At 68.6% G+C, this 26804-nt stretch overlaps 4 protein-coding genes across 11 annotated transcripts; 2 read left to right on the top strand and 2 right to left on the bottom strand.

Annotated features, from left to right (window-relative positions):
* Positions 1–62: 62 nt before the first annotated feature.
* LOC115350298 (actin filament-associated protein 1-like 2) lies at positions 63–7141 on the top strand. Of its 8 annotated transcripts, none has more exons than XM_030035773.2 (17): positions 63–212; positions 3098–3244; positions 3340–3414; positions 3515–3609; positions 3865–3955; positions 4028–4245; positions 4322–4501; positions 4718–4801; positions 5001–5103; positions 5179–5396; positions 5485–5615; positions 5709–5829; positions 5942–6035; positions 6192–6341; positions 6455–6615; positions 6711–6821; positions 6927–7141. In XM_030035773.2, exons 1-17 carry the CDS (start codon positions 197–199, stop codon positions 6951–6953), a joined length of 2022 nt encoding a protein of 673 aa, XP_029891633.1. In that variant the 5' UTR covers positions 63–196; the 3' UTR covers positions 6954–7141. The 8 variants fall into 8 exon arrangements, with proteins under 8 accessions (XP_029891633.1, XP_029891635.1, XP_029891638.1 ...); XM_030035775.2 differs by having other exon boundaries at positions 5945–6035; XM_030035778.2 differs by having other exon boundaries at positions 3533–3609.
* An 842-nt stretch (positions 7142–7983) lies between these two features.
* FHIP2B (FHF complex subunit HOOK interacting protein 2B) lies at positions 7984–14489 on the top strand. Its single transcript, XM_030035772.2, is given in 18 exon segments — positions 7984–8162; positions 8261–8339; positions 9272–9441; positions 10301–10405; positions 10614–10736; positions 10917–11093; positions 11179–11375; positions 11455–11563; positions 11645–11721; positions 11896–12085; positions 12178–12315; positions 12317–12348; positions 12434–12556; positions 12635–12725; positions 12816–12959; positions 13338–13478; positions 13569–13669; positions 13755–14489. Coding segments are annotated over 18 exon segments (2148 nt in total). The 5' UTR covers positions 7984–8117; the 3' UTR covers positions 13861–14489.
* A 121-nt stretch (positions 14490–14610) lies between these two features.
* On the bottom strand, positions 14611–17774 carry NUDT18 (nudix hydrolase 18). Its single transcript, XM_030036011.2, has 4 exons — positions 17706–17774; positions 16077–16262; positions 15786–15999; positions 14611–15421 (listed from the first exon to the last, which is right to left on the bottom strand). The coding sequence occupies exons 1-4, from the start codon at positions 17757–17759 to the stop codon at positions 14823–14825; spliced, it is 1053 nt and encodes a 350-aa protein (XP_029891871.1). The 5' UTR covers positions 17760–17774; the 3' UTR covers positions 14611–14822.
* Positions 17775–18636: 862 nt separating this feature from the next.
* HR (HR lysine demethylase and nuclear receptor corepressor) lies at positions 18637–26212 on the bottom strand. Its single transcript, XM_041128446.1, is given in 21 exon segments — positions 18637–18825; positions 18913–19032; positions 19161–19286; positions 19288–19329; positions 19406–19545; positions 19625–19744; positions 19854–19935; positions 19937–19985; positions 20197–20272; positions 20417–20588; positions 20696–20920; positions 21044–21207; positions 21354–21432; positions 21611–21732; positions 21818–21904; positions 21999–22148; positions 22228–22457; positions 23225–23414; positions 23859–24717; positions 25429–26172; positions 26174–26212. Coding segments are annotated over 21 exon segments (3879 nt in total). The 3' UTR covers positions 18637–18762.
* Positions 26213–26804: the final 592 nt, after the last annotated feature.

A 26804-nucleotide genomic window follows, 5' to 3' on the forward strand; every position in this document is an offset into this window, starting at 1 on the left:
CCTGCAGATGGCGGTGGTGCTCCGAGGAGGATGCGGAGCCCTTCCCCGCCTCTCCCCCCGCCCCGGTCGGGTTGTGTTGTGCTGGGGGCCCGCAGGGCGTGTGAGAGCCGAGCCGGGCCGGGCCAGCATTGCCCCGGTCCCGGTCCCGGTCCCGGTCCCGGTCCCGGTCCCGCCGCGATGTGAGCGCACCCGCACCATGGCCCGGCAGAGAGGTACGGAGGGGGGGGGGGGGGCAAAGGGGTGCAAGGCTGCAGGGTGGGGGGGTGTGCAAGCCTGCAAAAGGGTGAAAGAGAGGGTAGAGAGTGTGCTTGAGGCAGCGTGGGGGTGCCCGGGGGGGGGGGGGGCGAGCGTGTAAAAGGGGGGTGGAAGGGAAAAGGGGGTGCGTGGGAAGGAGGAGAGCGTGCAAAAGGGGGAGAGTGGGGGTCTGGGGCGGTGGGAAGGTGCGTGGGGCTGTGGGATGGGTGCTGGGGAGGGAAGGGGTGCATGGGACAAGGTGTGGGTGTCAGGGCTGGGGGTGTCAGAGCAGGGATGGGGTGCTCGGGTGCCCCCGAACACGGTGGGGTGCCAGCGCACGGTGCTGTGGCAGGGTGTGGGATGCCAGGGCTTCTGCCAGCACCCTCCCTGGGGTAATTTGGGGGTGCAGCGGCTCGGGGGGGGGGGGGAACGCCTCCGCCCTCGAGCCGTGGCCCAGAGCCTCCCCGCAGTGACGGGTCACGCTGCGGCCAGGAGCAGCTCCAGGCTCGGGGCGGCCTCCAGCCTCCTGCTCTGAGTCATCCCATGCTGGGCGAGAGCCACCCCGAGCTCCGGAGCGGGGCCCTGGGGTGACCCCGAGCCCCTGCTCCCCCTTGTACCCCACGGGGGTCCAGGGCTGAGCCCGGGCACCTCTTCCCCATCGTTACACGGAGAAAAATGCACATGGCCATGGGGCAGAGGTGCCAGCCCCGAATCCCCCGGGTGCTGGCATCACCGGGGATCCTGCGCTCCCATGGCATCCCTTGGGCAGCTCTCTCCTTCCTCCTCCTCCTCCTCCTCTGAGGATGAGGATGCCATCGGGCTGGGCCACGTCCCTCGGGACCAGGGCACTTTGCTAGGAGACGGTTGTGTGTTTGGGGGGCGTTTTCCTCCCGCCCTGGAGACCGAGGCAGCTGTTTTTCATCTCGGCTCCTTTCCCTTGGCCCAGGCAGCAGGCAGCTGGCGTGGCCTCATGGATGAGGGCAGCCCCTGCCTGCTCCGAACCGGGCTGCGGGCACGGCCGGGCACCGCCGGGCACGGTTCTCCTGCCCCCACCGAGGGCATCGAGGGCCGGCCGGGGGGGGGAACACAGGGGTAGGGTGCAGGGAGGGCTGAGGGGGGGTGAGTGGACGGAGATGTCATTGCCGAGGAATTTGGCCTGGGTGGAGGAGAGGAGAAAGGGAGGGAGAGGAAGAGCCAGGCACACCGGGCATGAGGGACAGTCCCCATCCCCCCCACCACGCTCCCGCTCTGCCCGCGGGACCCTTCGGCCGGCCCCTGCCCCAGCCCCCCCCGCCGGTCCCCCCAGGGAGTTGGTCCCCCCTTTCCCTTCCCCAGTTTCCAGGGAAATCCAGATGTTTGGGCCCAGCTCCGGCATTGCTCAGCCTCGCTGCCCTGCCAGATGTTTCCTCTCCCCTCCCCGGGCAGGGGTGTGTGCTCCCCGGCTGGGGACACTGGGGAGGGGGACGGTGCTCCCCCCCGTGCCAACACCTCCGCAGGGCCTTCTCCCATGTCCCCTGTAACACACGTGGGACCGCGGGCTCCTTCCCCCTTGCCTCCCCCGGAGGCTGCCGCTGCCTTTGGGGACGCGTTGCATCCCTGCCAGCCCGGAGCGATGCGGGATGCAGGGATATGGCAGGGCACGAGGATGCCGGGGTCACCTGGGGCTTTGCGGGGAGTCACCAGGGCAGCATTCCCAGCTGGCTGTGGCTTCGCTGGGGTTGTCCCTCTTCCAGTTGGGAAATGGCAGGGGGATGGCGAGGAGGGAGGCTGGGAGCAGAGCGGGGTGGCGTGGGGGGAGCCGGCACAGCCAGGCTCCGTGCCAGGAGGCAGTGGGTTTCGACAGCGGGTCTGCAACATTTTATCCCAGCTGGGAGCAGGGAGCAGAGCCCGGAGCAGCCGGAGCGGAGCGATGTAAACCACTTCCAGATGCATAGCGGCAAGGAGCCAGGGGAAGGCAGGCAGGGACCCGGGGGGGGGGGGGGGGGGGGGGCGGGGGGGCATCTGACGGCTCCTGCGGTGGCAGCCGGAGGTGCCCAGGGCGAGGGGGCTCTGCGGGAAGGGGGTGAGGGGCCAGGCTGGGGCCGTGCATGGTCCTGCTCTGCCACATGCTTCTCCATCGGAGGAAACGCCTGCACGGACCCAGAGCTCAGGGGACCACCGTCATTCGGGACCCCCTCCCCGTGCTCGTAGCCCTCCGGGTCTCCCCCACCTCGGGGGGGCTGCGGGATGGAGGCAGTGCTGTCCCGTCCCACTGCGCAGGGTGCGGGATTCCCGTCTTCCCCGGCTGGGGCGAGGAGGCACAAAGCAGTTCCTTGTCCCGCTCCATCCCTCCTTCCTGGCACGGCAGGGTCGGGGTCCCCGGCTGGTGCTGAGCCCTGACCCTGCTCCCTGCCCTTGGAGCGGGCAGCGGGTGAATGCTCAGCATTTTCAGCATGCCTGGAGAAGCCTTCATCAGCTGCTCCCATGTGCCATGCCTCCTCCTCCTCCTCCTCCTCCGCGGCATGGAGGAGCAGCACGTTGGGCTGCCCGGCGTGGCCCACGGCCACGGCTCCCCTCGCCCAACCGGGAACAAACCCGCTCTGTGAGCGCACACAGAGGAGCCTTCAGCGGCGTGGGTCCTCGTTCCTCCCTCCTCATCCTCCCCCGGAACCCCAGGCCCATCAATAGCGGGATTGTGCGGAGCCGGGGCAGGTGCCGGGAGCGGGGGCACGGCCGGCGGCACGGGGCACGTAAACCCCCACGTCTGTTTGCTGGGCATCGGAGAGCCCCTGCCAGCCCTGCCCAGTGCGGCGGGCAGGGGACAGGCATCCCTGCCTGCACCCTCCTCTGGCGGGGTATGATGGCACGTCCCTGTCCCCCGCAGACCTGGACAAACTGCTGTCGGACCTGCGGTCCTTCCTGCTCATCCTGGACCGGGAAAGCCTCAGCGCCGCGGCTCGGGCCAAGAAGAAGTCGGTGGCCGATCTCCTCTCCCGGCTGCAGAGCCCCCCGTGTGAGCGCGGGTCTGCGGGTGGGGGGGGGGACGGGGCGACCCCCCGCTTAGTGCCCGGTGGGCGGCAGGGAAGGGGCTGGGAGCGGGGCTGTGACCGGGCGCTCCCCCCGCAGCAGAGGATGCAGAGTACATGATCATGCGCTGCCTCTCGCCTTCCCCGGGGACCCCGCAGGGCCGGGCCAGCCCGGGTGAGTTGCATGTTCTGACCCGCACCCCATTTCTGCCAGCGGCTCATCGTGTGCGGCCGGGGATGCCCGGCTCCTCGCCGACCCGGCACGTGGCTGCCGGTCCCGCTTTTCTCCCCAGGAACCAGGATGGTGGATGGAACAGGAGGGAGAGCTTGTGAGTGCCGCCCGGTCAGCACCCTGAGCCTGCGTGGAGGGGTAAGGGTGGGTGGGCGGAGGGGTTGGGGGGCTGCAGGTGCGCGGTGGGGGGGCTTGTGCTGGGACAGGGGATGGGAGAGGGGCACTCGGTGACCATCCCTGCACTGCAACCTTGCTCACACGGGCATCCGACCAGGCCGGGAAGGTTCCCGTGCCGGCTGCCAGCTCTGGGCAGAGCCCCCCGGCAGTCCCTTGGGGACCCCGTGAGGTTCACCCCGGGGGGCAGCACCTTCAGAGCATCCCTTCTCTCCCCAGAGCAAGGTGCCGGGCGTCTCGCCATTCCCACCAGCCGATGACTCCTACGAAGATGCCGAACCCCTCGGCCCCGGCAGATGCACTGGCTCCGGTGAGCACCCCACCGCACCCCCTCGCCAGCACCCACGTACGCCCAGCACCCTGACACCCTCCCGGCTCTCAGGCGGTGCCGACACCGACAGCAGCCACTACGAGTCGTACGGGGAGGATGAGGATGGCGTGACGGACCGTGCCCACTACCTGCGGCGGCCGCCGGCTGCCGGCCCCGATGCCGAGCCCCTCGGCCGCCCCGAAGCGCAGCTCTGCGGCTTTCTCTGGAGGAAGCGCTGGCTGGGGCAGTGGGCAAAGCAGCTTTTCATCGTCCGGGAGCATGTGCTGCTGGTGAGAGGCTGGAGGAAGATGGATGGAGGGTGGGAGCGGGTCCCCGAGCTCTGCCGACCCCGCCGCGCTTCCGTAGTGCTTCAGGTGTGCCGCCGACCCGCAGCCGGTGCTGGAGCTGGACCTACGGGGCTGCCGCGTCGCCTACAAAGCCAAGCGTGGTAAGAAGATGCCGCACAGCCTGAAGGTGACGGGGACGGCGGGCGAGGCGCTGGTCATCGGCTTCCAGAGCCGGCAGCAGGCTGAGGACTGGAGGAAGGTTTGGAGGTGTTGCAGCCTGGCAGAGCTCTGCGTGGGCAGGAGGGAGGGGTGGGCAGGGAGAAAACGGGGACGCAGCCCCGCCGGGGTGCTCCCAAAGTGGCCGGGGACGACCCTGTCTGTCCCCAGCTCCTCTCCCATCTGGGGGGTATCTGGAACCCTGTTAGAAGGGGGAGCGGGAGCCCGGGGCTGCAGCACTCCCCCTCTCCCTCGGCAGGTGATCGAAGAGGTCAGCAGCGATGCCCCGAGCGGGCTGGCAGCCATCAGCATCCCGGCATCACCTTCCTCGAGGCTCGGCAGGGTGAGCCGCTTGTCCTTCCCCCGGGAAACCCAGGCACGGGAAAGGGGCTGCCAGGGGTCTCGAGAGAACGCCCCGATTCCCTGTCCTGCTGTCCCCGTTGGGTGATGCTGGGGAGGGTTGAATTGCCGTAGGGTGGGGGTCAGGGTGCAGGGGGCTTAAAACCCGCTGGGGATGGGGCTCTCTGGATCTCCGTTCTCAGGCTGCCGGGTCCCAGCTCAGCAGGGAGGAGGAGAAGGAGGAGGAGGATTGCTCCCAGCAGAGCCCTGCCCGCAGCCCCCGGCCCGGAGACGATGCTAAAGGAGGTGCTGCGCGTGGGGACCTGGACGAGGGGGTGTCCCTGCACCCCGTGCCACTGCTGATGGGGGATGCACCCGCAGGTTTCCTGGCGGTGCGGCTGCGCGGGCGGTGGCAGCGGCTGTGGTGTGCGGTGCGGCAGGGAGCCCTGCGTATGTTCCCCGAGCCCGGCGGTGCCCAGCGCCCCGTCTGCGCCCTGCGGCTGGAGGGCTGCGAGGTCTCCCCGGGGGCGGCCGCCGGGTCCCCCCAGCGCCTCCGCATCCGCATCGCCCAGCGGGGCCGGGAGCTCGCCCTGCTGCAGGTGAGCAACCGCCGCGGCACCCCAGCACCCATCGTGTCCCTCGCCGGGGGGGAGACCCGCTGAGCCTGGACCCTCTGCCCCATGCCAGACCTGTTCGGATGAGGAGAGGGAAGCCTGGTTGAAGACCCTGCGGGCCAGGGGAGGAGGGGAGCCAGCCGGCGACGGGGCCCCCACCGAGACCCCCAAGCTGGGCGATGCCAGCAGCTGCCCTGCTGCGGGGTAAGGAGACGCTGGCCGGGGCACGGCTGGCCCCAGCCCTCCTGCTCTGCTGCGGGGCCGCAGGCAGTAATGGGACCCCCCTCCTTCTTGCAGTGGGCTGCTGCTGCGCCGTGTCCCGACCCCCAACGCCTACATGGATGACCCCTTCGGGCAGCTCCCACCGACCGAGGTCCCCAAGCACCTCTACTCCAATGTGGAGCGCCTGCAGCAGCTGGTAACCTCCGCTGATGCACCTTGGCCCCCCCCCCCATGCAAGCTCCAGGGTGAGGGGGACGGGCTCCCACCGTCCGCTTGCCCACGGGCTTCTCCCGGGCTTCTTTCCACAGCAGCAGAGCTTGGACCGAGCAGTGCCGGGGCAGCGCAAGAGACCCGTGTCTGCGCTGCCCGCCGGTGCCTGCAGCAATGCCCTGGGCAGCGCAGGTGAGCGGGGGCTGGATGCTCCATCCAGGGGAGCAGTGGGGTCCCCTGGTGCACCCCAGCCCTTGGATGGAGGTTGCGGTGCCCACGAGCACGGTGGTGTGCCGCGATTCCTCTGCCCTTCCTCCTGAGCATCCTTCCTCTGCCCTTCCTCCCCAGCATCGGCGGCAGCTCTCCGGGACAGGGCTGCCAGCCCGCAGCGGGCGAAGGTGAGCCCCGAGCTCCGGAGCAGGGATCTCTCCCAGTCCCAGCGCACCCTGACGCTGCCCGAGAGGAAAGGGGCTCGGGACGGGCTGGATATTCTCATCGGTAGGACCGCGGAGGGGATCTGCCCCTTTGCCGGGGGGTGCCTGGCCTTTGCCCGAGCAGCCGGCGGGGTCGAGGGGTACCCGGGCTTGGCAGTGCCCCTGCTGTCCTTGCAGGGAAGAGAGCCTTCCCCAAACTGGAGGAGAAGGTGGGGCAGCTGGAGAGGGCCTGCCGCATGAAGGGCAGGCTGAAAGCCGGCTCCGAGATGAACCTGCTGGCCATTGGCAAGTCGCTGAAGGGTCACATCGCCGCTACCGCCAGCTCGGCCGGCTACGAGGTGGGGGGGACACTGGGGACGGGCAGAGGCTGCGGGGAGCATGAAGGGTTCAGGAGGGCAGGCATCGCCCTCTCTTCGCTTCGTTTTTCCGGCAGGGCTCATTCCTCACGCCGCTGTTGAAGCGCACCGCTTCGGCAAAGAGTGCCCTGAAGCCATCTCCCTCCCCGGTCCTCGTCGAAAAGGGAAAAGTGCTGCAGAAGAGAAAGGTACCGTCCGGGACCTGCGTGGGGTGGGCAGAGTTAAGGTGAGCCGGGTACCACACGTGGCGGTGGGATGCAGGGGGTTGACCACCCGTCTTGGCCGCTCTCCAGGAGTGGGAGATGAAGTCTGCGATGTGACCAGTGCTGCAGCGGCCCCGGGGCAGCCCCCGACACGCAAACGTACCTGCCGGACCGGGCACCTCTCAGCAGAACGTAGGGCTGCACGTGGATCGTGCAGGACCAGCCTGGTATCTGTTTTTTAACCATCAATATCAATGCTACAACTACGCACATCTATTTTTTTTATATATATATATACATATAAACTCTCCGTCTGTGGGTTTCTAGTTTCTCTGGCATGAGGGCTGGAGGGTGGCGAGCCCCTTGCAAGGCTCGCTGCCTTCTTGCCCATCCCAGCACCTTGGTTTTGGGGCACAGATTTCATGGTTGCAACCTCGTGAGCTGCTGGCTCTGTCCCTGATGCGGGTCTGGTCAAAATGGTGCACCGGCAGCACCCCAGTCGTCCGTCCCCCCCCACCCAGGGACACCCGCTCACAGGGCTGGGTGCGGATACACCCCGGACCAGGCAAGCTGGGGGGGGGACACGCAGCTGGGGGCTGCTTGGGGCACTTAATTGCACCTTCCCTGGAGTTGGCGGGACCCAGGCTGGGCCCTGGGCTGCTTTCCAGCAGCTGTGTTTGTCATGGCTTGTTTTTAATTGTAGAAACATGTTGGGTTTTTTTAAGGATTAAAAAAAAAAAAAAAAAAAAAAAAATGGTAAAACTTGGCTTCTACCGGGTTGTGCTGTGGGAAGAGGTGAGCTGGGGAGGGGGCTGTTCTTGTCCTGGGGAGGGGGGGGGCTGTCCCCATCCCAGTGCGAGGTTTGCAGGGGGGGCTGTCCCCGTCCCGGTGCACGGGGGGTCCCCCCCCCCCCCAAGGGCTTCCCCCCGGAGCAATTTTAGGTCTAAGGGACCTTTCCAAACCCTCCACCCCAAATACTCCTCCAACCCCCCCCCAGCCCCAACACCCCTCCAGCCGCCCCCCCCTTCCCTCCCCGCAATTCCCCCCGCTTCCCCCCCCCCCCCCCCCACCCCATCCCCATCCCACCCCTCCGTCCCCTGCTTCCCAAACCCAGCCGGAGCCGGGAGCCGGGAGCTCCCGGGGGAGGTACCGCGACCGGGCCGTCCTCCCCGCCCGCCGCCGGGCGGAGCCACCGCAGCGGAGCCGCGCCGGGGAGCAGCGGAGCGGGACCGGCACCGGCACCGGGAGCGGGACCGGGGTCGGTGCCCGGTGGGCGCAGCCATGCTGAGCCGGTTGGGCGCGCTGCTGCAGCAAGTGGTGGAGACGGTGAGCGGGGGGCCGGGGGGGGTACGGTGGGACCGGGAGCGAGGAGAGGAGCGGGGGGTGGTTCTGTGCACCCCTGACCCTGGCTTCGGTGTGTGCAGCGGGAGCCCAGCGTGGACCTGCTGGAAGCCTTCACCGAGCACTGGAAGGGTATCACCGGCTACTATCTGGAGGCCACGGGTGAGTGGGGTGCGGGGAGAGGGGTCCCTGTGCCCTAGGATGGGGTCCCTATGCTGTGGGAACAGGGTCCTCGTCTCCTGGGAGAGGGCTCCCGTGCCCTAAGGTAGGGTCCTATGGCCTGGGAATAAGGTCCCTGTGTCCAGGGAGGGGGACCCTGTGCCTTGGGACGGGACCCTGTGCCCTGGAACGGGACCCCGTGCCCTGGGACGGGACCCCATGCATTAACAGGGCACCGCGCCGACCCCAGTGCAGCTGACCTGGCATGCGGGGCTTTGGCACGGGACACCCTTTCCCGTACCCCAGGAGGAATTATCCAGCCGGGTGCTTGGCCCTGCCTGGCCCCGAACCTCCCCGCACACCGGTGGGGTCAGCGCAGGGGGGTTTGAGTGGGTGCGGATGCTCATGGGAGCGTCTGCAGGCTGGGGCACGTCCCTCTCTGGGAACACGCTGCGCTCCGGGAGCACTAAAAACAGGGCCTGGAGAGCTTCAGCCCTTTCCCCGGCAGGATCTCGGTCCTTCCCGCTTGACCCCCACCACCCCTTCCCCTCCTGGGCCATGCCGGAGGGTCTCTAGGGCTGGCAGTGCCAGGCAGCACCCCACAGCCCACCGGGACAGCCGGCACCTCCGACCACAGCTCCGGTCCCGGCGGGGACGGCCGGCAGCTTGCTAGGCCATGAGCGGAAGGAGAAAACTCGAGTGCTGCTGGGACTCCACCATCACATTGCCATCTAGCGTCGTCCCCGCCAGCGACGGTGGAGAGGGATTCTGGGCCAGCACGGCTCGGGGTGCTGCTGGCGAGCACCCCGCATTTCCACCCGAGCACCCCACCGTGCATCGCATCCCTTGCCGAGCCCGGCGGCACGCTGCCGGTGCCTTGCGGGGGGGGACATGAGGGGGGGAAATGCCGGAGCTCCCGATTCCCGTGTCCGCAGATGAGAGCGTCCCCGCCAGACAGACGGACATCCCCTGGCGCCTCAAGCAGATGCTGGACATCCTGGTGTACGAGGAGAAGCAGCACCCGGCGGGAGAAGCCGGCCCGTGCCTCGAGTACCTGCTGCAGCACAAAGTCCTGGAGACCCTCAGCACGCTGGGCAAGGCGGAGGTGGGTGTACAGGCACCGCTTTGGGGGGGGGGCAAGCCCCCCCGCACTGCAGCACCCACAGCCTTTTCCAGCTGCTTTGCGTGGTGCTGCTCAGTAATGTTCATTTTGAAGCTCTTCCAGCTGGGCAGCGGGAGTTTGTGGAGCGCGAGCTGGTCGGGGTGCTTGGCTTTTTTTAGGGGGGGCTGGATTGCTTGGTGTAAGATCCCCATTGGGATCCTTTTTGCTGCTCCTCCAAACGGCTCTTGCACCCCATCACATGCCTGCGTGTGCGGGAAGGGTGTTTTTCACACTGCCAGCCTGTTTGCACAACTGGCACATGGCTGCTTGGGTTCGCAGGACAAAGTGTTTTTAGACAGCCCCCTCTCGAAGTAAATATTGCCCAAATATAACCGCTCTGCTGTTCCTTTGTTGTTAATAATAATGAAGCTCCCGATAAATACCCTTTTATTCAAACATAAGCAAATGCTAGCGCAGTGTGGGCTTCAGAAACGTGTGCTGGCCCTTCTGTGGCCGTGAGGATTTGGTTTTTTGGGGTGCTGGGCTTTAAGTCCCCATCGCTAGCATTGTAGCAGCGGGAAAAGGGGAAATAATCCCCCTGGTTTTTTCTCTGCAAGAAAGTTCAATCCCTAATTGCTAAAGGGAGAGGAGCCTGGGGCAGGTGGGAGGACTGGGGGGTCCGTGGGCCCATTTCGATCATTTTGGGGGAGCAAAACCGGGGTCTCTGCTGAGAGTGTTCTTGTAAGCCACCCACACTGACTGCTGGGTGACCCGGCAGGCAATTTGGGGCAATTACAGGGTAATCGGGTACAGAAACAGGTAACTGGGCTCTCACCGATGCCTCTCCCCATCTCCCTCCCAGTATCCTCCCGGGATGAGGCAGCAGGTCCTCCTCTTCTTCAGCCGGGTGCTGGGCCAGGTGCAGCACCCGCTCCTGCACTACCTCAACGTGCACAGACCGGTGCAGGTGAGCCCCCGCGCCGGGGGGCTTGTCGGGGGGCCGGCGGGAGGTCCCAGCCGGCGGTGCCACCGGCGATGCTGTGTGCTGGGGCTGGCCACCATCCCTGCCAAACGCTGCCGGGAACCGATGCCCGCGGTAACGGGGCGGCACTGCTGCACCCGGGCAGGGCGGGAGAGCCGCCAGCAGCCCAGCATCCCTCTCCCTGCCCTGCCAGAAGCTGCTCCAGCTCAGCGGTGACCGCCTGGGCTCCGGCGTGGAGAAGGAAGAGGCGCAGTTCGTGGCCGTCCTCTGCACGAAGATCAAGCAGGATCCCACCCTGCTGGCATACATTCTGGAGGTGAGCAGCCCTCGGCCGTCCCTGTGCTGGTGGGACACGTATGGGGTCATCTGTGGGGTTTGGCTCATTTAATTGAGCTTTTTCACGTGCTTTGCGGCTCCATCCCCACCGGAAAGCTCCTCGGGGTGAGTGGGAGAAAGATGGTGGCTACGATGCTTTGCTGCTCCTCTTCCTCTCCAGGGCAAGAGCATTCTGAACGGGAGGAGAGCCCAGGAGCTGCCAGCCAGCCCCGTGGAAGAGGGTGCCGAGCATCCCTCGGGCACCGCCGCCGCTGCCAGCCCCCGCCAAGCCGAGCCTTCCCCGCCACGGAGGGACAGCAACCTCATCACGTCTTTGATGGGGCTGTGCAAGAGCAAGGTAGGGGGAAAGGGCTGGCAAGGAGGGGACGGCGGGCACCGCCGGTCGTGTGACGCTGCCTCTCTCCTCCTCCTCCTCCTCGCAGAAGAGCAGGGTCGCGCTGAAGGCTCGGGAAAACCTGCTCTTGCTCGTCGGGCTCGCCCAGGAGGCGGCTGCTGCCTGCCTGGTGCGGAGCAGCACCCTGTGCCAGCTGCTGACGGAGCATCTCTGTGACCTCTACAGCGCCGTGCCCACCTCCACCGACCCCGCCGACGTCCTCGCCCTGGAGAGGGTCAGCTGGAGGTAAGGTGGGCGCCGGGCAGGGTCATCCCCGGGCACCGCCGAGGCTTTGCCGCAGCCCCACGTCCTCTACCCCGTGCAGGTCGCAGGGTGATGCTGCCGGCGACGGGGTTTTCCCGGGGAAGGAGAACCTGGCTGCCTTCTTCGGCTGGCTGGACTACCTCGATGAGCTGGTGATGGGCGCCCACCCGGTAAGGAGCACCCGGCCGGCCTTGCAGAGCACGGGCAGCCCCCTGCCCGCACCGCGGCTCAGCCTCTACCGTCACCCACAGGTCGTGGCGGATGCCATCACCGAGGCTGTGGAGGAAAAGTTTTTCCAGGGCATCCTGCAGCCACAGCTCCTGCAGATGTGAGTGTCTGAGGCACGAGACAGCAGCCGGGGGGAGAGTTTGTCTATCAAGGACCCCCTTTGGGGCCGGGACCGTGGGGTTCCCCTCGCCTGCGCCTCCTTTTTCCCTCCTGTGAGACGCTGTGGTGCCTGCAGCATCCCACCCCTCGCAGCATCCCACCCTGTCCCCGGCAGGTCCGAGCTCGACGTCCTCAGCGCCACGGCCGTGCTGACGGGGACGGTGCGGCAGATCCGCTCGCCTCCCCTTCTCCGCTGCCTCGTGCTCTTCCTGCTGGGATCAGACCGGCACCCCGAGACCCCCGGGGATACCCCCCACCCTCTGCGCACCCAGCTCATCGACCGCTGCAACCACCTTTCCGACGAGGTGAGCCCCATCCTGACACGGTGGGTCCGGGACACGGGTGATGCCGAGGGGCAGCGCCGGGGGGGGGTCTCACCCCGCTCGCCGTGCCGCAGATCAGCCTGGCCAGCCTGCGGCTCTTCGAGGAGCTCCTGCGGAAACCCCACGAGCACGTGGCGCACAGCTTGGCGCTGAGGAACCTACAGGCGAGGGGCTACCTGCAGCGCAGTCCCCCCGTGCCCGACGAGCGCGGACCCCCCCGAGCCGGACCCCGACGAGGATGGGCTGTGAGCGAGAGGGACCGGGGCAGGGCGAGGAGGGGGGCAGCCCCTTGGTGCCCACCCAGCTAACACCCCTGCGCTGGGCCCACAGGGACCTGGAGGAGGATCCGTATTTCACCGATGGCTTCCCAGATGCCGGCTTTGGATCGGCAAAAAAGCCTCTGCCGGGATCAGCCCCGTCGGGGAAGGGGCAAGTGAGCGAGGTGGTCAGCAGGTAGGGATTTGCAGGGGCTGCTCCAGCATGGGGGGGGGAGTTGTATCCCCCTCCCCATCGCTCTCCCCTCTCTTCCAGCTTCCTCTGCCTGGTCCCCGAGGAGGCGAAGACGTCCTCGTGCATGGAGGAAGGTGGCTACGACACCTACGTGCACGATGCCCTGGGCATGGTGAGCGGCTACGGGGTCGGGGGGGGTCCCCATCCCCGGTGGTGGTGACCCCCTGCTCCGGCTCTCACCCACCATCACCCCCCCTGCCAGGTCCAGGCGTGCCGTGCCGACGCGGCCCCGTGGGGGTGGCCCCCGGCCCCCCGACCCCTCGATGCCTGCTACCCCGAAACGGCTTTTTACGAGGGCCATTTCCTCAAGGTTCTGTTTGACCGGATGACCCGGATCCTGGACCAGGTACGGGGGTGGCCGGTCAGGATGCTGGGGACGATGCTCTGCCCCTTGCCTTGGCACGGCTGGGGGGGCTTTTGCCCCAAAGGCTCTCCAGGCTGGCACAGCCTTTGTCTCGGCTGGGGGGGTGTGTTTGAATAGAGGATGCTTTGGCTTCCCCTGGTTATTGCCAGCACCAGGGACCTACAGCGGAGAGTAGCAAACCTCTTTCCAGGGTCCGGGACCCCCATAGTGGGGGTAAAGTGGCTGAGAGCATCGGCAGCATTTGCAGCCACCGAGCTCCCGTTGGTAGGGATGGGCTCAGGTCCCTTTCAGGGGATCCCGGGGTGGGGGGGATCAGCCATGCCGGCTCCTGCTGAGGATTCCCCCCCCCCGCTGCCCCAGCCCTACAGCCTGAACCTGCAGGTGACCTCGGTGCTGTCCCGCCTGGCCGCCTTCCCCCATCCCCACCTCCACGAGTACCTGCTGGACCCCTACCTCAACCTGGCACCCGGCTGCCGCTCGCTCTTCTCCGTCCTCGTCAGGGTAATGTCACCTGCTGGGGTTTGGGGGGTGAAACGGGACAGGGACACCCCCTCGAAATGGGACCTGACTCTTCCCCCTTCTCCCGCGCAGGTGATTGGCGACCTGATGCAGCGGCTCCAGCGTGTGCCCCATTTTAGGGCCAAGCTGCTCCTGGTGCGACGGCAGCTCATGGGGCTGGTGCCCGGAGAGCAGTAAGTGCTGAGGGGGGGGGGCAAGGGATGGGGGCAATGCATGCCCTTTGAGGGGGGGCGTACCCCATTGCTCATCTCCCCGCAGGATGGACCACGCGATGCTCTTCAAGGGAGTGGTGGTGCTGGAGGAGTTCTGCAAGGAGCTGGCTGCCATCGCCCTGGTCAAGGGACCGCCGGAGGGGCCCCCCTGAGCTGCGGCTCCCCAGCCTCCCCGCTGAGCACCCCCTCTTTGGCTGGGGTACAGTGGCCACTGGGGATGGCCCAAGCCATGTGCTGGTAGCCTCCGGTGGCCCTGCTCGGACCGGCACGTCCCCAGTAGCCGGGCATGGCGGTGGCACCCCAAGAAGGACACTAGCCTCGAGGAGGAAGAGGAGGCGCAGAGTCCTTTGCCACCGCCTTGGCCAACCCGGAGGTGATGCCACCTCCCCGGTGCAGGATGCGGCCCCTCTGGGTGCGATGATGTGAACCATGCTGCATTTCCTCCTGGGTGGTGGGTTCCTGCTCCCCCTGCCCCATGTCGGAGCTGCCCCGAGCCCCCACCAACCTCAAGCAGGATTTTTTTTTTTGGCAATAATCGGATGCGCGGGCACGGTGCTGTCCTCTGCCTGCGTGGGGCGATGCCACCCCCTCGGCTGCAAGAACTCAATCATCTCCCCCAGCTCTGGGGCACGGCGGGGGCGGGTGGTGGTGTGTGTGAGTGTGTGTGTGTGTTTGTGGCTCCTGCCTCGTGGGGATGGTGCACCCCGAACCCCACAAAGCCAGGTACCGTGTCCCCTGGGTGATGGGACTCTGCTACAATAAAGCCGTGAGCTCAGCACCACATGCTGTGCCCCTGCCATCTATACTGTGCCCGTCCCCTTTCCCAAGCATCCCCCAAAACCGAGCTCCCCATTCCCTTGCCCCCACCGCCCCCCCCCCTCTTTCAGCCGCAGCCAGGTGGATGCAAGAAGCAGCAGCCGGGTTTATTTCTGCTCTGGCTGGCTCTCAGCCCCGCCTCGGCCAGGACACAGCACCGTCTCCTGCCCCAAAACATCGCCGCAGCCATGGCGGGGGGGGCCTCTCGCCTTTGGCACTGCAAGCAGGACCCCTGGGTACGTATCCCAGCTGCCCCCCCCCCCGTGCCCAAAGCCGGGCTGCCGGGGCTTACCGGGCACTAGCTGCGGATGGGCACCGTGCCCACGGTGTGGAGCCGCTGCAGGATCTGGCCCCTCAGGCTCTCCTCCTCCACGTGCCACCAGCGGAAAGCGGGGCCACACGGCTCAGGGGGGGCAGCAGCCCCAGGGCTGCCGGGAGGGATGCTCAGCAGCACATTGAAACAGATGCCGTCAGCCCCCCCGGGACCCCCAGCCCGGTGCTGCAGCCCCAGCAACCCCAGGGGTCCCGGGCGGGGGTCCGGCGGCAGGCAGTCCCGCAGCAGCCGCAGCACGGGCAGGCGGAGACCCCCGCGGAGCTCGGCCGGGGACATGCCGCAGGCCACCACGGGCAGGTGGGGGGTCCCGGCGGTGCCCAGCAGGACCCAAAGGTCCCCGGCGTCGTTGGCGAAGGCCACCAGGAGCCGCAAGCAGAGCAGGGCGCAGGGCAGCTCCCGCGGCAGCGTGGGGGGATGCGGGGGGCCGCGGCGGTAGCGGGCGGCGAGGTCCAGCAAGGGCAGGATGTCCAGGGCTCGCAGCGGCAGGGCGCAGGGGTCTCCGGCCCACCACGCCGCTTGCAGAGACTCGGCGTCAGCCTCCTCCAGGGTCTTCAGGGTCCCACCTGTGGGCAGAGAGACAGCGATGCCCCGGCACAGGGGTGGTGGGGGACAGCAGGACCCCGGCGCTGGGCTGGCAGGGGGTGCCAGTGCCCGGTCACGGGTCTGGTGGGGGTACCGAGACCCCATCACGGGGCTGATAGGTGACACCGATACCCCAGCACGGGGTTTGGGGGGGGATGGCGGTACCGGTGGCGGTGCCGGCAGGGAGCGGCGATGCCCCGGCACAAAGGTGGCGGGGGACACTGGTGCCCATCATGGGGCTGGCAGGGAACACGGATGCCCCGGCACAGGGCTGGCAGGGAATGCGTCAAGCGAGCCGCATCCTTCCCACACCCCTTCAGAGCACCAAACGGCCCGGGCACGCACCGGTGGGGCGCGCGAGGAAGGCGAAGCGGATCCACGCCGGCCCCCTCTCCTCCAGCGCCAGCAAAGTGAGGGGTTCGCACTCCAGCCCCGTCTCCTCCTTCACCTCCCTCCGCATGGCAGCCACGATGCTCTCGCCGGGCTCCATCCTCCCGGCCGGCAGGTACCACCTCCCGCGGCACTCGGGCTTGGCCTCCTGCACCAGCAGCACCCTGTCCTGCGGGGAGGACGGAGGAGGGTCGGGTGGGCACCGGGTGGCACCGGGGTGGGGGTCCCGCGGGGGGGCTGCCTCACCTCCTCGTTGAAGAGCACGGCCAAGACGACGTAGCAGGCGTTCCTCCCCAGGCGGATGGGGCCGGTGGGTGGGGGGGGACCCTCGAAGCTCGCCCCCACGTCCCAACCGCTGCCACCCAGCACCGCATCCAGCTCCGGCACCGGAGCCTCCCCCATGGGACCGGGGTGGGGGGGGGGCCCCTCAGGCTGGATGGGGAAGGGGGGGGGGGGGAGCAGAGCCCTCAGGCACCCACTCAGGGGGTAGCGGGGTTTTGGGGTGGGGAGGGCACCCCCCAGACGTGCAGGCGGGGGGACAGGGAGCCCCGGCGCTGGCTGGGCTGGAGGAGGCGGTGAGGGAGGGGGTCCGGCGATTGCGGGGTGCACGGGGAGGTGCAATGAGGGAAGGGGTCTCCCAGTGCCGGCGGGGTGCTGGAGGGGAAGGGCTTGCTGGACTGGGGGACGTGGAGGGGGGTGTAACAGGGGAAGGATCTGCTGGGCTGGGGGGGGGACGTAGCAAGGGAAGAGCTCGGTGGCCTTCGCGATGCAGGGGGGGGTGCAGTAGGGAAAGGGTCTGCTCGACTGGGGGACGCCCAGGGGGGCACAGGAGGGGAAGGGCTGGCTCGACTGCAGCGCGTAGGAAGGGAAATAGTAAGGGAAGGGGTCACTGGGCTTGGGGAGGCGGGGGGGGCTGCGGTAGTGGAGAGGCTTGCTGGACTGGGGGAGGCATGGGGGGGCACAGTAGGGGAAGGGCTGGCTCGACTGCAGGGCGTACAGGGGGCTGTAGGGGAAGAGCTCGCTGGATTTGGGGATGCGGGGGGGGCTGCGGTAGGGGAAGGGCTGGCTCGACTGCAGGATACAGGGGAAGCTGAAATACGTGAAGGGTTTGCTGGACTGGAGGAGGTAGGGGGGAAAGGGTTTGCTGGACTGGGGGACGCTGGGGGGAAAGGGGCGGCTAGACTGGGGAACGCTGGGAAGAACGGGCCTGCTCGACTGGGGGATGCCCGGGCCGGGGTAGGAGAAGGGCTCGCCGGGCAGCGGGGTGCACGGGGGGCTGGACCGGGGGGAGGAATCGGCAGGCCGTGGGGGCCAGGGCGTGCTGGACTGCAGGGCGCTCCCGGGGAAGGGCTGCTCGGAGAACGGGGCGCACGGGGGGAAAGGCGGGGGGGACCCCGGGCTGCAGGGGGGGGAGCTGGGCTGCAGGGCGCGATGGGGGAAAGGCGAGGAGGGCTGCAGGGTGCGAGGCCGGGGGGCTGGGCTGGGAACGGGGGTGCCGGGCTGCGGGGGGCAGCGGGAGAAGGGGCTGCGGGGCTGCAGGGTGCGCCGAGAGGAGCAGCAGCAGAGGAGGGCTTGGGTCTAGGCCGTGGGTTTTTTGGGGGGGGGGGTGCAGTAGGGGAAGGGGTTTGGGGGGGGCTGCCAGGGTGCAACGGGGAAGGCTTTGGGGTGCAGCGAGGGTTTGGGGGGCTGCGGGGTGCGGGAAGGGGAGAGGCTGGGGTTTGCAGGGTGCAGCGGGGGAAGGGGCTGAGGGGGGGCTGCAGGGTGCGAGGGGGGGCGGTTTGGGGGGTGCAGGAGGGAAGGGGCGCAGGGCGCCTGCAGCCCCCCCCTCCCGCCCGCCCGCCCCGCCTGCCTGCGCGCATGCGCCGCGGCACTCACCGCGTCCCCGGGGCTCCGCCGCGCGGTCCCCGCCCACCCCCGCTCGCCGCCCATTGGTCACCCCGCCAGGCCAGCTCGCTTTCCATTGGTTAGTCCTGCCGCCACTTCTCCGCAGGGTTCGGGAGGCGGGGTTTGGGCTTAAAGGGGCCGGGAGGGGCGTGGAAAAATGCGTGGCGCGCCCTGCGCTGGGGGCGTTAATTGGGCGGTGTTAATTAATTGCGCGGTGCCGATTGCACGGTGCCGATTGCACGGTCCCCATTGCACGGTGCAAATTGCACGGTGTTAATTGCACGCTGTTAATCGCACGTCTCCCGCAGTGCATGTGGCCCTGTGCAGTGCAGGGTGCGTATTGCACGGTGCGGCTGGCACAGGGCGCAGCGTGCAAGGACTGAGGCCCTGTGCACCGCCCGGGGTGTGGGGCAAGCCCATTTTCCCCCATTATCATTAGGGCAGCTCCAGGCAATGGTCCTGCGCGGTGCAGAGCGATTCCCCTGCACCCCGGCACTCGGAGCACCGTGCTCTGTGGATGGGGTTGTTTCTGTCCTTGGGACGGGGCTTTGGTCCGGTTGCTTTCCCGGGGCAGGGCAGGATGGAGCTGCACCCTGGAACCCCAAACCTCTCGACAGCGACGAGACGCGATGTCCAGATTTTTTCCAGTTCTCTCTGAGGCTGCCAGCGCAGAGACCGCGCCAAACTCATCTCACCAGTGGCCCTCAGCCAGTCACCAAGGGCTGGGAGCCGTCAGGGCACACCGCCAGACCCCGGCTTTGCCACCCCACCCGAACATCCCTGACCGCGGGTGGGGGCGAGGGGGGGCTGATGCTGCACAGGAGGGAGACGCCGAGGCGGGTGCTGGTGGTGCCGGCAGCCCCGGCACGCTGCAGACGCTTTATTCCCCGGCTGCCCGGCTCCCACCCTGAGCCTCCCCGGGTGATCGTGGAGCAAAGCACCAAGCGAGAGGTGCCCGGCTCCGGCTCCCCGTGGCATCTCGGCCGTGGCCGTGCCCGGCAGCGCTGGCTTTGTTCGAGCATCCTCCCGGCGTGCCGCCGCCGCCACCTCACTTGCAGCCCCGCAGGACTCCCACCGCCTCCCGCACAGCGGAGAAGATCATACCGTCCAGCTGCAAGGGTGGAAAGAGGGGGGGGGTCAGCACCGTGCACCCCAAACCGGGACCCCCTCTACAGCCCCCAGATCGCCACCCACTCACCTGGGCACGAAGCTGGGGGGCAGCCCCGGGGGGATCGGTGCTGCGGTCCCAGAGGCGGGTGGCATTCTCCGGCGAAAGGAACCGCTGCTCCACGCTGATGGTACCGGTGAGGGTCTGCACCTGCCCGTGGCACGGCGACATCAGGGGCCGGGGCTCAGCCGTGCCTCAGTTTCCCCAGGGGGCTTTGGCACAGCGGCACCCCAAATAGCTGGGGTGGGGGGGGGGGGGGGGGTTGCAGAGCTGCCTACCTGGTGGGGAGCCCCAGCGGGGACCAGCACCGCGTCCCCCAGGAACTGGAGGAGGGTCCAGCAGCTCACCCCGCACTCCTCGCGCAGCCGCCTCCGCAGCGAGAGGTCCAGGTAGCGGGTGGGGGGGCTCCGCCGTGGCCGCCCCCTCCTGCCCTTGGTCCTCGCACGTCTGTGGAGAGCCGGGGGTGAGCAGAGCCAGGGGTCGGGGGGGGCTGGGGCCGTTCTGGGGGGGTGATGGCACCCACCTTCTTCAAGAAATCCTGGATGCGGCCGGCATCCTCGGCACGGAAGATGTGCCACAGGGCACCGGGCCGGCTGCCGGCATCCCGGAGCCGCTCCTTCAGCAGTGCATCCACGCCATCCTCGTCGGCTTGCAGGAGCAGGTCTGTGGGTAAAGGGTTGCTCAGGGGGGGTCAGGGTGGGGGGGCTGGGGTGGGGGGACCCCCTCCATGCTCCCACCTTACCCTGCCGTGCCGTCGGCCGCTCGGGCAGCCACGCCGCGGCGTGCACCAGGACGCTGATGGAGTCGGCCGCCTCCACCGTCAGGTTTTTGGTCCCGATGGTCCGGTCCCGGGGATGCACGCCTGGAAGCGGGAGCGGGGCGGTGGGCGAGAGGCGAGCATCGTCATGGGTGGGGGGACCCCAGCTCACTCCCCCACCCCGGGCACCACGGTCCTGCCGGGTGGCACTCACCGTAAGCCACGCAGACACGCGGGCGCAACCAGCGCCGGCCTCGCTGGCCCCGCAGGTAGGCAGCCAGGTTGAGGTGGCCGGTGGGCCCCGCAGTACTCCGGCAGCGGCAGGCTGGCACTCAGGTTGGTGGCCCTGCGGCACAGGCGCGGTGTTTGAGGCCGGGGCACCGGCTACCGGTGCTGGCAAAGCCGCCTCGGTGCCCCCAGCCCTGCTCGCTGCATCCCACATCGGGATGCGTCCCGCGGCTGCGGGGGGGGCTGGCACCCAACCGGCAAAGAGGAGGGGGTACCGGGCGGCCAGGGAGGGGGGAACCCACCCTGGTGAAGCCTCTGGTGTCACCTACCGGCACACCTCCATGTCCCCAAAGCCACTCTCCAGCTTCAGCAGGTCCCCACCGCCCTGCTCCGGTTCTGGGGATGCTGCGGGAGGGAGCACGGCATCGCACACGGGGATGCGGGCGTCACGCCGCTGGGCACCACCCGCGGAGGGAGGGATGCTCGGGCTGGCTCACCCCCCCGCCCCGAAATCACACTTGAGACCCCACAAACTCATTGCACGCTTACCCGCGCTGGCGGCGAAGCCGTCCCAAAACTCCTGGCTGCTCATCTTGACGCGGTCCGGTGGTGCCCGCAGGTTCACCGCCTCCACCGCCTGCTCCCCCCGAGCCGGACGGAAGGATTCCGGCCCCCACAGCCGCCCCTCCAGCCTCTTCTGTAGCCCTGAAACAAGGACGGGCTGCCGGGGCAGCTGGGGCTCAGCAGGGCCGGGGTTGGGGAGGGGGGCGGGGGGGGGCTCCGCGGTGCCACCCGTGCATCCCCAGGGAAGGAGGGGGGGGGTCTCACCTGGCCCCTCCGCCAGTGGTCCTGGAAGAGCTTGTAGTTGCTGGCGTGGCCGGGGTCGTGCAGCCAGAGCAGCCCGCTGGGTGCCAGGATGCAGTGGGAGACGGGGGGGCCGGGAGGACCAGGGGGGCTGGGGGGGCTCAGCTCGCCCCCCGCTTGCCTCTCCTGGATCTTCCTCTCCACCACACGGGCGATGATGCTGTCCAGGATGCTGGTCAGGCGGTTGTCCTGGGAACGGGGAGGGGATGCAAGGTGGGGGGGGGGGAAATCCCCATCAGCCCACCCTGGCCACCCCCCAGCCCTATCAAGGGGTGGGAGGGGGGGGGGGGGTCAGCCCACCCCGGGACTCACGCTGGGCAAGGCGGGCGAGACGGGGGCGAAGGCCATGCGCACCCCGTCCTGCCCCAGGCACAGCTTGACGGCGGTGGAGGCGAGGAGGTCGCAGAGGGTGGAGGTCTGCACGGCCCCCCGGGGGGGGGGCTGCCCCGGTGATGGTGGTGCCCCTTCGGGACTCTCTGCTCAGGGGAGAAAGGGGTCAGGGCTGCCCGTGTCCTCCTTCACCCCCCCACCTGGCACCCCGTAAGGGATGCGATGCAGCATCCCTGACCCCCCCTGGAGCGGGGCTGTGTCCGCAGCGGGGGGGGGCCACAGCCAGCCCTACCTTCCTTGATGGGCCGGGAGGTGTTGGCTTGGCCATCACTGCTGGGTGGGGGGGGGGGCACCGCAGCCCCCATCGGCTCCTGAAACACCCCAGTCCATGCAGGCATCCTGGGGGGAGCCACATCCCCCCTCCCCAGGGGGGGGGTCCCCTCCCCAACATCATGCACAAACCCCCCCCGCAGGCACCCTATTGCAGGGGTTGGGGTGCACCTGCACCCCCTTTTCCTTCCCATCCACAGCCCCCCCGCCGCCCCATACCTGCCTGCTCCCCGGGGGCTCCGCCGGGCTCCGCTCCGCAGCCCCCTCCCCGCAGGGACAACGCGACTCGATGCCAAACTTAGCCCGAACCTCGTGCAGCTGCTTCCAGAGCCGGGTCAGGACTGGGGACAAATGGGGACATGCGGGTCAGCCCCGGGCAGCAGACGGCTTGGGGGGGGGGGGTCCAAGGCTTGGGGGGACACTCACCGCGAGTGGGGACGAACTGCGTGGGGACGAGGGACGCGACGTGGTGGTCTTGCCCAGGGATGCACTCAGGTAGCCGTGCCGGACCCTCTGCATCAGAGAGAGGGTGCGTTTGTCCCCGCCAAGTCCCCGCGGGGCTGACACCCCCTTTTCAAGCCCCCCCCCCCCCCCCCCATCCCCGTACCGTGGCCGTCAGCCTCCCGCCTGCTGCGGTGGCAGTCGGGGCACAGCTGGAAGCCACATCTGGCGCAGCTCCAGTGGGAGTTGAAGAAGCCACGCTGGCAGGCGTCGCAGAACTGGGGGGCTCCTTCCCCCCGCCTCCAGGCCGTCACCCCTGTGGGAAACACGGCTCTCAGCCTCCCCTGTGCCCCCAGTGTCCCCCCCCCCCCCGCAACACCCCGGTCCCCACTTACCCTCGGGCCTGCCAGGGGCTCCCGGCCACACGTCCCTGTCCCTGCGGACGGCCTGGCAGAAGGGGTCCCCCAGGACCCCCAGCAAGTATTTGGCCAGGCAGAGGCTGCTGCCCGCACTCCTGTTCCCTCGCTCGGGGCCGGCTGCCTCCAGCCGCAGCGTGTCCCCCTCCGTCTCCCCCAGGGTGCAGAAGCCATCGACACCCAGCTCTCCGCCGTCCCCGAAGGCAAACCTGCGGGAAAGAGGGGGCGGGAGGGGATGCTCCAAAGTGGGGAGACAGGAGAGGGTGGTCTAAACCAGGGAGATGGGAGAGGACGCTCCAAAGTGGGGTGATGGGAGAGGATGCTCTAAACCGGGGAGATGGGAGAGGATGCTCCAAAGTGGGGTGATGGGAGAGGATGCTCTAAACCGGGGAGATGGGAGAGGACGCTCCAAAGTGGGGTGATGGGAGAGGATGCTCCAAAGCAGGGTGATGGGAGAGGATGCTCTAAACTGGGGAGATGGGAGGGGATCCTCCAAAGTGGGGTGATGGGAGAGGATGCTCTAAATTGGGGAGATGGGAGAGGATGCTCCAAAGCAGGGTGATGGGAGAGGATGCTCCAAAGCAGGGTGATGGGAGAGGATGGTCTGAACTGGGGAGATGGGAGAGGATGCTCTGAACCGGGGAGATGGGAGAGAATGCTCTAAACTGGGGAGATGGGAGAGAATGCTCTAAACCGGGGAGATGGGAGGGGATCCTCCAAAGCAGGGTAATGGGAGAGGATGCTCTAAACTGGGGAGATGGGAGAGGATGCTCTAAATTGGGGAGATGGGAGAGGATGCTCCAAAGCAGGGTGATGGGAGAGGATGCTCTAAAGCGGGGTGATGGGAGAGGATGCTCTAAGTTGGGGAGATGGGAGAGGATGCTCCAAAGCAGGGTGACAGGATAGGATGCTCCATGCATCTCGACATGCATCACCCTGGCCACGGCTGTGAGCTCCTCAGGAGCCCCAGGCTTACCTACGGAAATGCAGCAGTCTGCAGGTGCTCTCGGGGGGATCTTCCTCCTCCTCCTCCTCGCCCTTGGGGTCCCCCGTGGCCCGGGCGGCACAGGCACAGCACCGGGGGATGCTCTCGGGCAGGTCGGTGCAGGGCACGCTCTGCAAGCACCACGGCTCCCGCAGCTCCGGGCCAGCATGGCTCGGCGAGTCTGGGGGAGACGGGAGGTGCTTTGGGACACCGTGCATGGGGACACACCAGCCGGGAGGGACTGGCACGCCATGGCAGGGACTGGAAACTGGGCCAGAAAGTAGGGCTGGAAAGTAGGGCTGGAGATCTGCAGAGGTCAGGGCTGAGGCACCGGCACCTCGCCAAGGAAGGCTCTGACCCAGCAACAACGCTTGCCACCCACCCCGGGCATCGCACCTGAGGGTGCCACGCTGCCCCAGAGGGGCATTTCTATACATCCCTGCCCTGGGAGTCACTGCCAGACCCAGCCATACTGGGAAAACCCCAAGCACAGCAGGTTTCCCAGCCTTCACGTGTTCACACCTCGTGTTGCGGGCGCCGGGAACCGGGATGCCAAACTTCCCCAGGGATCTGGTGCTGCCACCGCCCTCTCCCCTGCCCCACGGTGCACCCCCCCACACCTTACCTCCCTCTCCCAGCTCCATCCTCCTCTCCTCCGGGTCCCCTCCGCTCTCCGTGCCATCACCCAGGCATGCCGTGGCCACGTGCTCGGTGGCCTTCGCGCCCCGTTTGGCTGCCCCGGCACCCTCGCCGGCAGCGCGGGGTCCGTCGGCTGTGCCGTGCGGGCGCTTGGCCGAGCGCTTGCCCTCACCGGCCGGCTCCGGGCCACCGTCCCGCCGGGGAGCCTTGCAGCGCGGCAGCGACTGCTCCGAGTGCCGTGTCAGCCAGGTCTTCTTTAGCTTGGTGTGGTTGGTGGGTGGGCATGGAAAACGGCCCCCAGGGTTGCCCAGGGTGGGCTCGAAAGGGCCGAGCACCCCGCAGCCCACCCCCGGGCACCCATCGCAGCCCGGCGTGGTGCAGAGGCAAGCCGGGGGCGGCTCCGGCTTGGCATGGGCCATCGGGTATTGCCCGTCCGTAAGCGGAGGCGATGGGTCGGGCTCCTCTGGTCCCAGCGGCGAGCCGGGCTGGAGGCTTTGGTATGCCAGGCGCTCATCTTTGGGTTCAGAGGGCCGTCCTGGCCCCAGTTCTGGGGGGAAATCAGCGGCGTGGGGCCGCGTGCCCACCCAGGGACCCCCGCAGCCCCCCGCTGCGCTGGGCTGCAGGAGGAAGAGGGGGTGGCTGGTGCCGGGGGGAGGCGTGCGGGCATGGGGAGCGGGCACCACCGAGCTGGCCCCTGCTCGGCCATCCCTCCACGGGGCTCCCGGCAGCTCCGGCACCACCGGTTCCCCTTCCCTGTCTCTGTCCTGCCCCTTGCCCAGCAGCTGTGATGGCGCTTGGTCCTTGGCCGGGGGGTGGAAGCCAGGCTCCTTCTTCGGGTAAAACTCCTGGAGGGGAGCAGAGGGGTTGTCAAGGCTGGTGTCACCCCAGATGTGGGTGCCCGTCCCTGCCTCCATCACCCACATCACTGGGAGGTGGTGATGGGGAGCATCCCCTGGCCGTGCCTCAGTTTCCCACCACCACCCTCCCAAGCTGGGCAGCTGCCCGGTGCTTTCCAGTCCCAGGTAGCCAAGTCCGTGGGGTGCCCGTGTCACCCCTGCCCGCGTGGGAAAGGAATGGGGAGCCGCAGCGGCACGGGGTGCGACGGGCGCACCCACGGGCTGGCAGCTCTGCCTCTCGCCGCCTCCGTGCCACGGCTTCCGCCGCCGTGACTCAGCCCGGGGGCTTGCACCACGCCACGGGGCTGCCCGGGCCAGGAGAGCATCATCCCCCCCCCAGGGGTGCATTGCCCCATCCTTCGGGGGGCTGGGACCCCTCTGCCAAGCTGCAGGAGAGAGTGGGGGGCTACAGCCCGCTCGGGGACCGCCGACGCCGGGTGCAGCCCGGCCCTGCCCTGGGTGCGGGTGCCAGCATCGCCTTTCGCAACCCGCCGCTCCCAGCCGGGTTCAGCTGAGGCTGGAGCCCATCGTCACCCAGGGGAGCCTGGGCGCACCGGAGAGCCGAGCTCCAAGCATCCCCGTTCCGGAGCCAGGCCCTGGGAGCCAGAGCTGTGCCGCCGTCGGAACCGGGCACCGGCACGGCCGTCCGGGGTTACCTACCTTGTTCCCTGAGCCGGAGCAGTCGTCGAAGGGGGTCGGAGCTGCCTTGCACCTCGGCGGGAGCCCCAGGTAGAGCGGCTGGCCCCAGGCGGGCGCGTAGGAGCCCAGGCGCCAGTCCACGCCGGCGAAACGCCCGTCGCCCATCGCCCCCGGTCCCTCCGGCCCCCCGCCACCAAACGGGGGGTCAGCTGGGGGTACGGTGGGCAGCAGCGAGGACAGGAGGAAGGGGCAGTGGCGGAAAGCCGGGGAGTCACCGGCCCCGTCTCCTACAGCGGCGCGGGGCTTGCCGGTGGTGCCGGGGCGCTGGCTCTCCGGCCCCGGGAAGGGCGAGGGGTAGCGGTGGTACGCGTGGCTGTAGAGGGCCAGGGGGGCCAGCACGGCCTCAGCCCACCGTGGCCCCGGGTGCTCCTTGCAGGGCTCAGCCCAGCCCGCCTTGGGCTGCCCGTTCCTGGGCGGCAGCAGCGGCGGGAGCTCAGCTCCATCCTTGGGGCGGCACAAGGCGTCCCGCAGGCACGGTGGGGCCGGCGGGTAGGGGCAGCCCAGCTGGCCGCCGGCAAGCTCCCGACCCGGCCCCAAGCATCCCTCGGAGCCCCTCCAGGAACACCCCTTCTCCGTTCCATAGCTCAGCTTGCCGGGCTCCGGGCAGCCTGGAAGTCCCAGTTCAGCAGCGGTACTTCGGGGCAAGACCATCCCGCTGCTCTCCATTCCCCGGGCGTCCTGCGCTGCCTCCTGGGCTCTCCTCCACCCTCGGCGGGGTCTCCCCCATCCTCGCTTCGCTGGCCATCCTGCTCTGCCACTCATGTGGTGCTCAGCGGCGTCCCGGGCTGGCCGGACCCTGCGGGCAGGGAGCGGGGCATCAGCGGGGCATGCCACGCCGCACCGAACCCTGCCCCTGTGCACAGGTTGCAATGGGGGGAAATCGAGGCACGGGGACGGTGGGGGTCGGTGCTTGGGGAGTGGGTGTTTTCAACCCCCCCCAGTTCCATCCTGACACGCTAGGTAGGAGGTTCCCTGGCACGGCGAGGGGATCCCGGTCTCCCGTGCCCCGCGGCATCCGGCGGGATGCACGATCCGGGAGGGCACGTGGCTGGAGCGTGGGTCCCCACCCCGTCCCGTCCCTCCTGCACCCAGCCCGGCGGGGTTGGCGGCCGGGACGCACCTCGTGCCCACCCCGTCCCTCCGCACCCAGCCTGGCCCCGTGCCCGGCCGCTGGCACCCAGCGTGGGGAGACCTTGCCCTGCGCAGGTATTCGCCTCCGGTCAGGGCTGGGCTGCGCTTCCCAGGAGGGCTTGCAGCAAGGGGGGAGCTCCCAGCTCCCAGAGGCCCCTCCTGGTAGAAATGCCTGGGGGGATTTGCTGGATTAACACTCCTCCAGG

Source organism: Aquila chrysaetos, chromosome 13 (assembly GCF_900496995.4).
Source record: "Aquila chrysaetos chrysaetos chromosome 13, bAquChr1.4, whole genome shotgun sequence".
In the NCBI taxonomy this organism is placed as follows: Eukaryota; Metazoa; Chordata; class Aves; order Accipitriformes; family Accipitridae; genus Aquila; species Aquila chrysaetos.

Bases quoted from the DNA above. Each gene is read 5' to 3' on its own strand.
- LOC115350298 (XM_030035773.2), top strand. The intron at 3,245-3,339 runs GTGGGGGGGGGG...CTCCCCCCGCAG, and splicing joins GTGTGAGCGCGGGTCTGCGG to CAGAGGATGCAGAGTACATG. The intron at 3,610-3,864 runs GTAAGGGTGGGT...TTCTCTCCCCAG, and splicing joins CCCTGAGCCTGCGTGGAGGG to AGCAAGGTGCCGGGCGTCTC.
- NUDT18 (XM_030036011.2), bottom strand. From the start codon at position 17,759: ATGGGCGGCGAGCGGGGGTGGGCGGGGACCGCGCGGCGGAGCCCCGGG. The intron at 16,263-17,705 runs GTGAGTGCCGCG...TTCCCCATCCAG, and splicing joins GGCGGAGCCCCGGGGACGCG to CCTGAGGGGCCCCCCCCCCA. The intron at 15,422-15,785 runs GTGCGTGCCCGG...CTCTGCCCACAG, and splicing joins CTTCCTCGCGCGCCCCACCG to GTGGGACCCTGAAGACCCTG.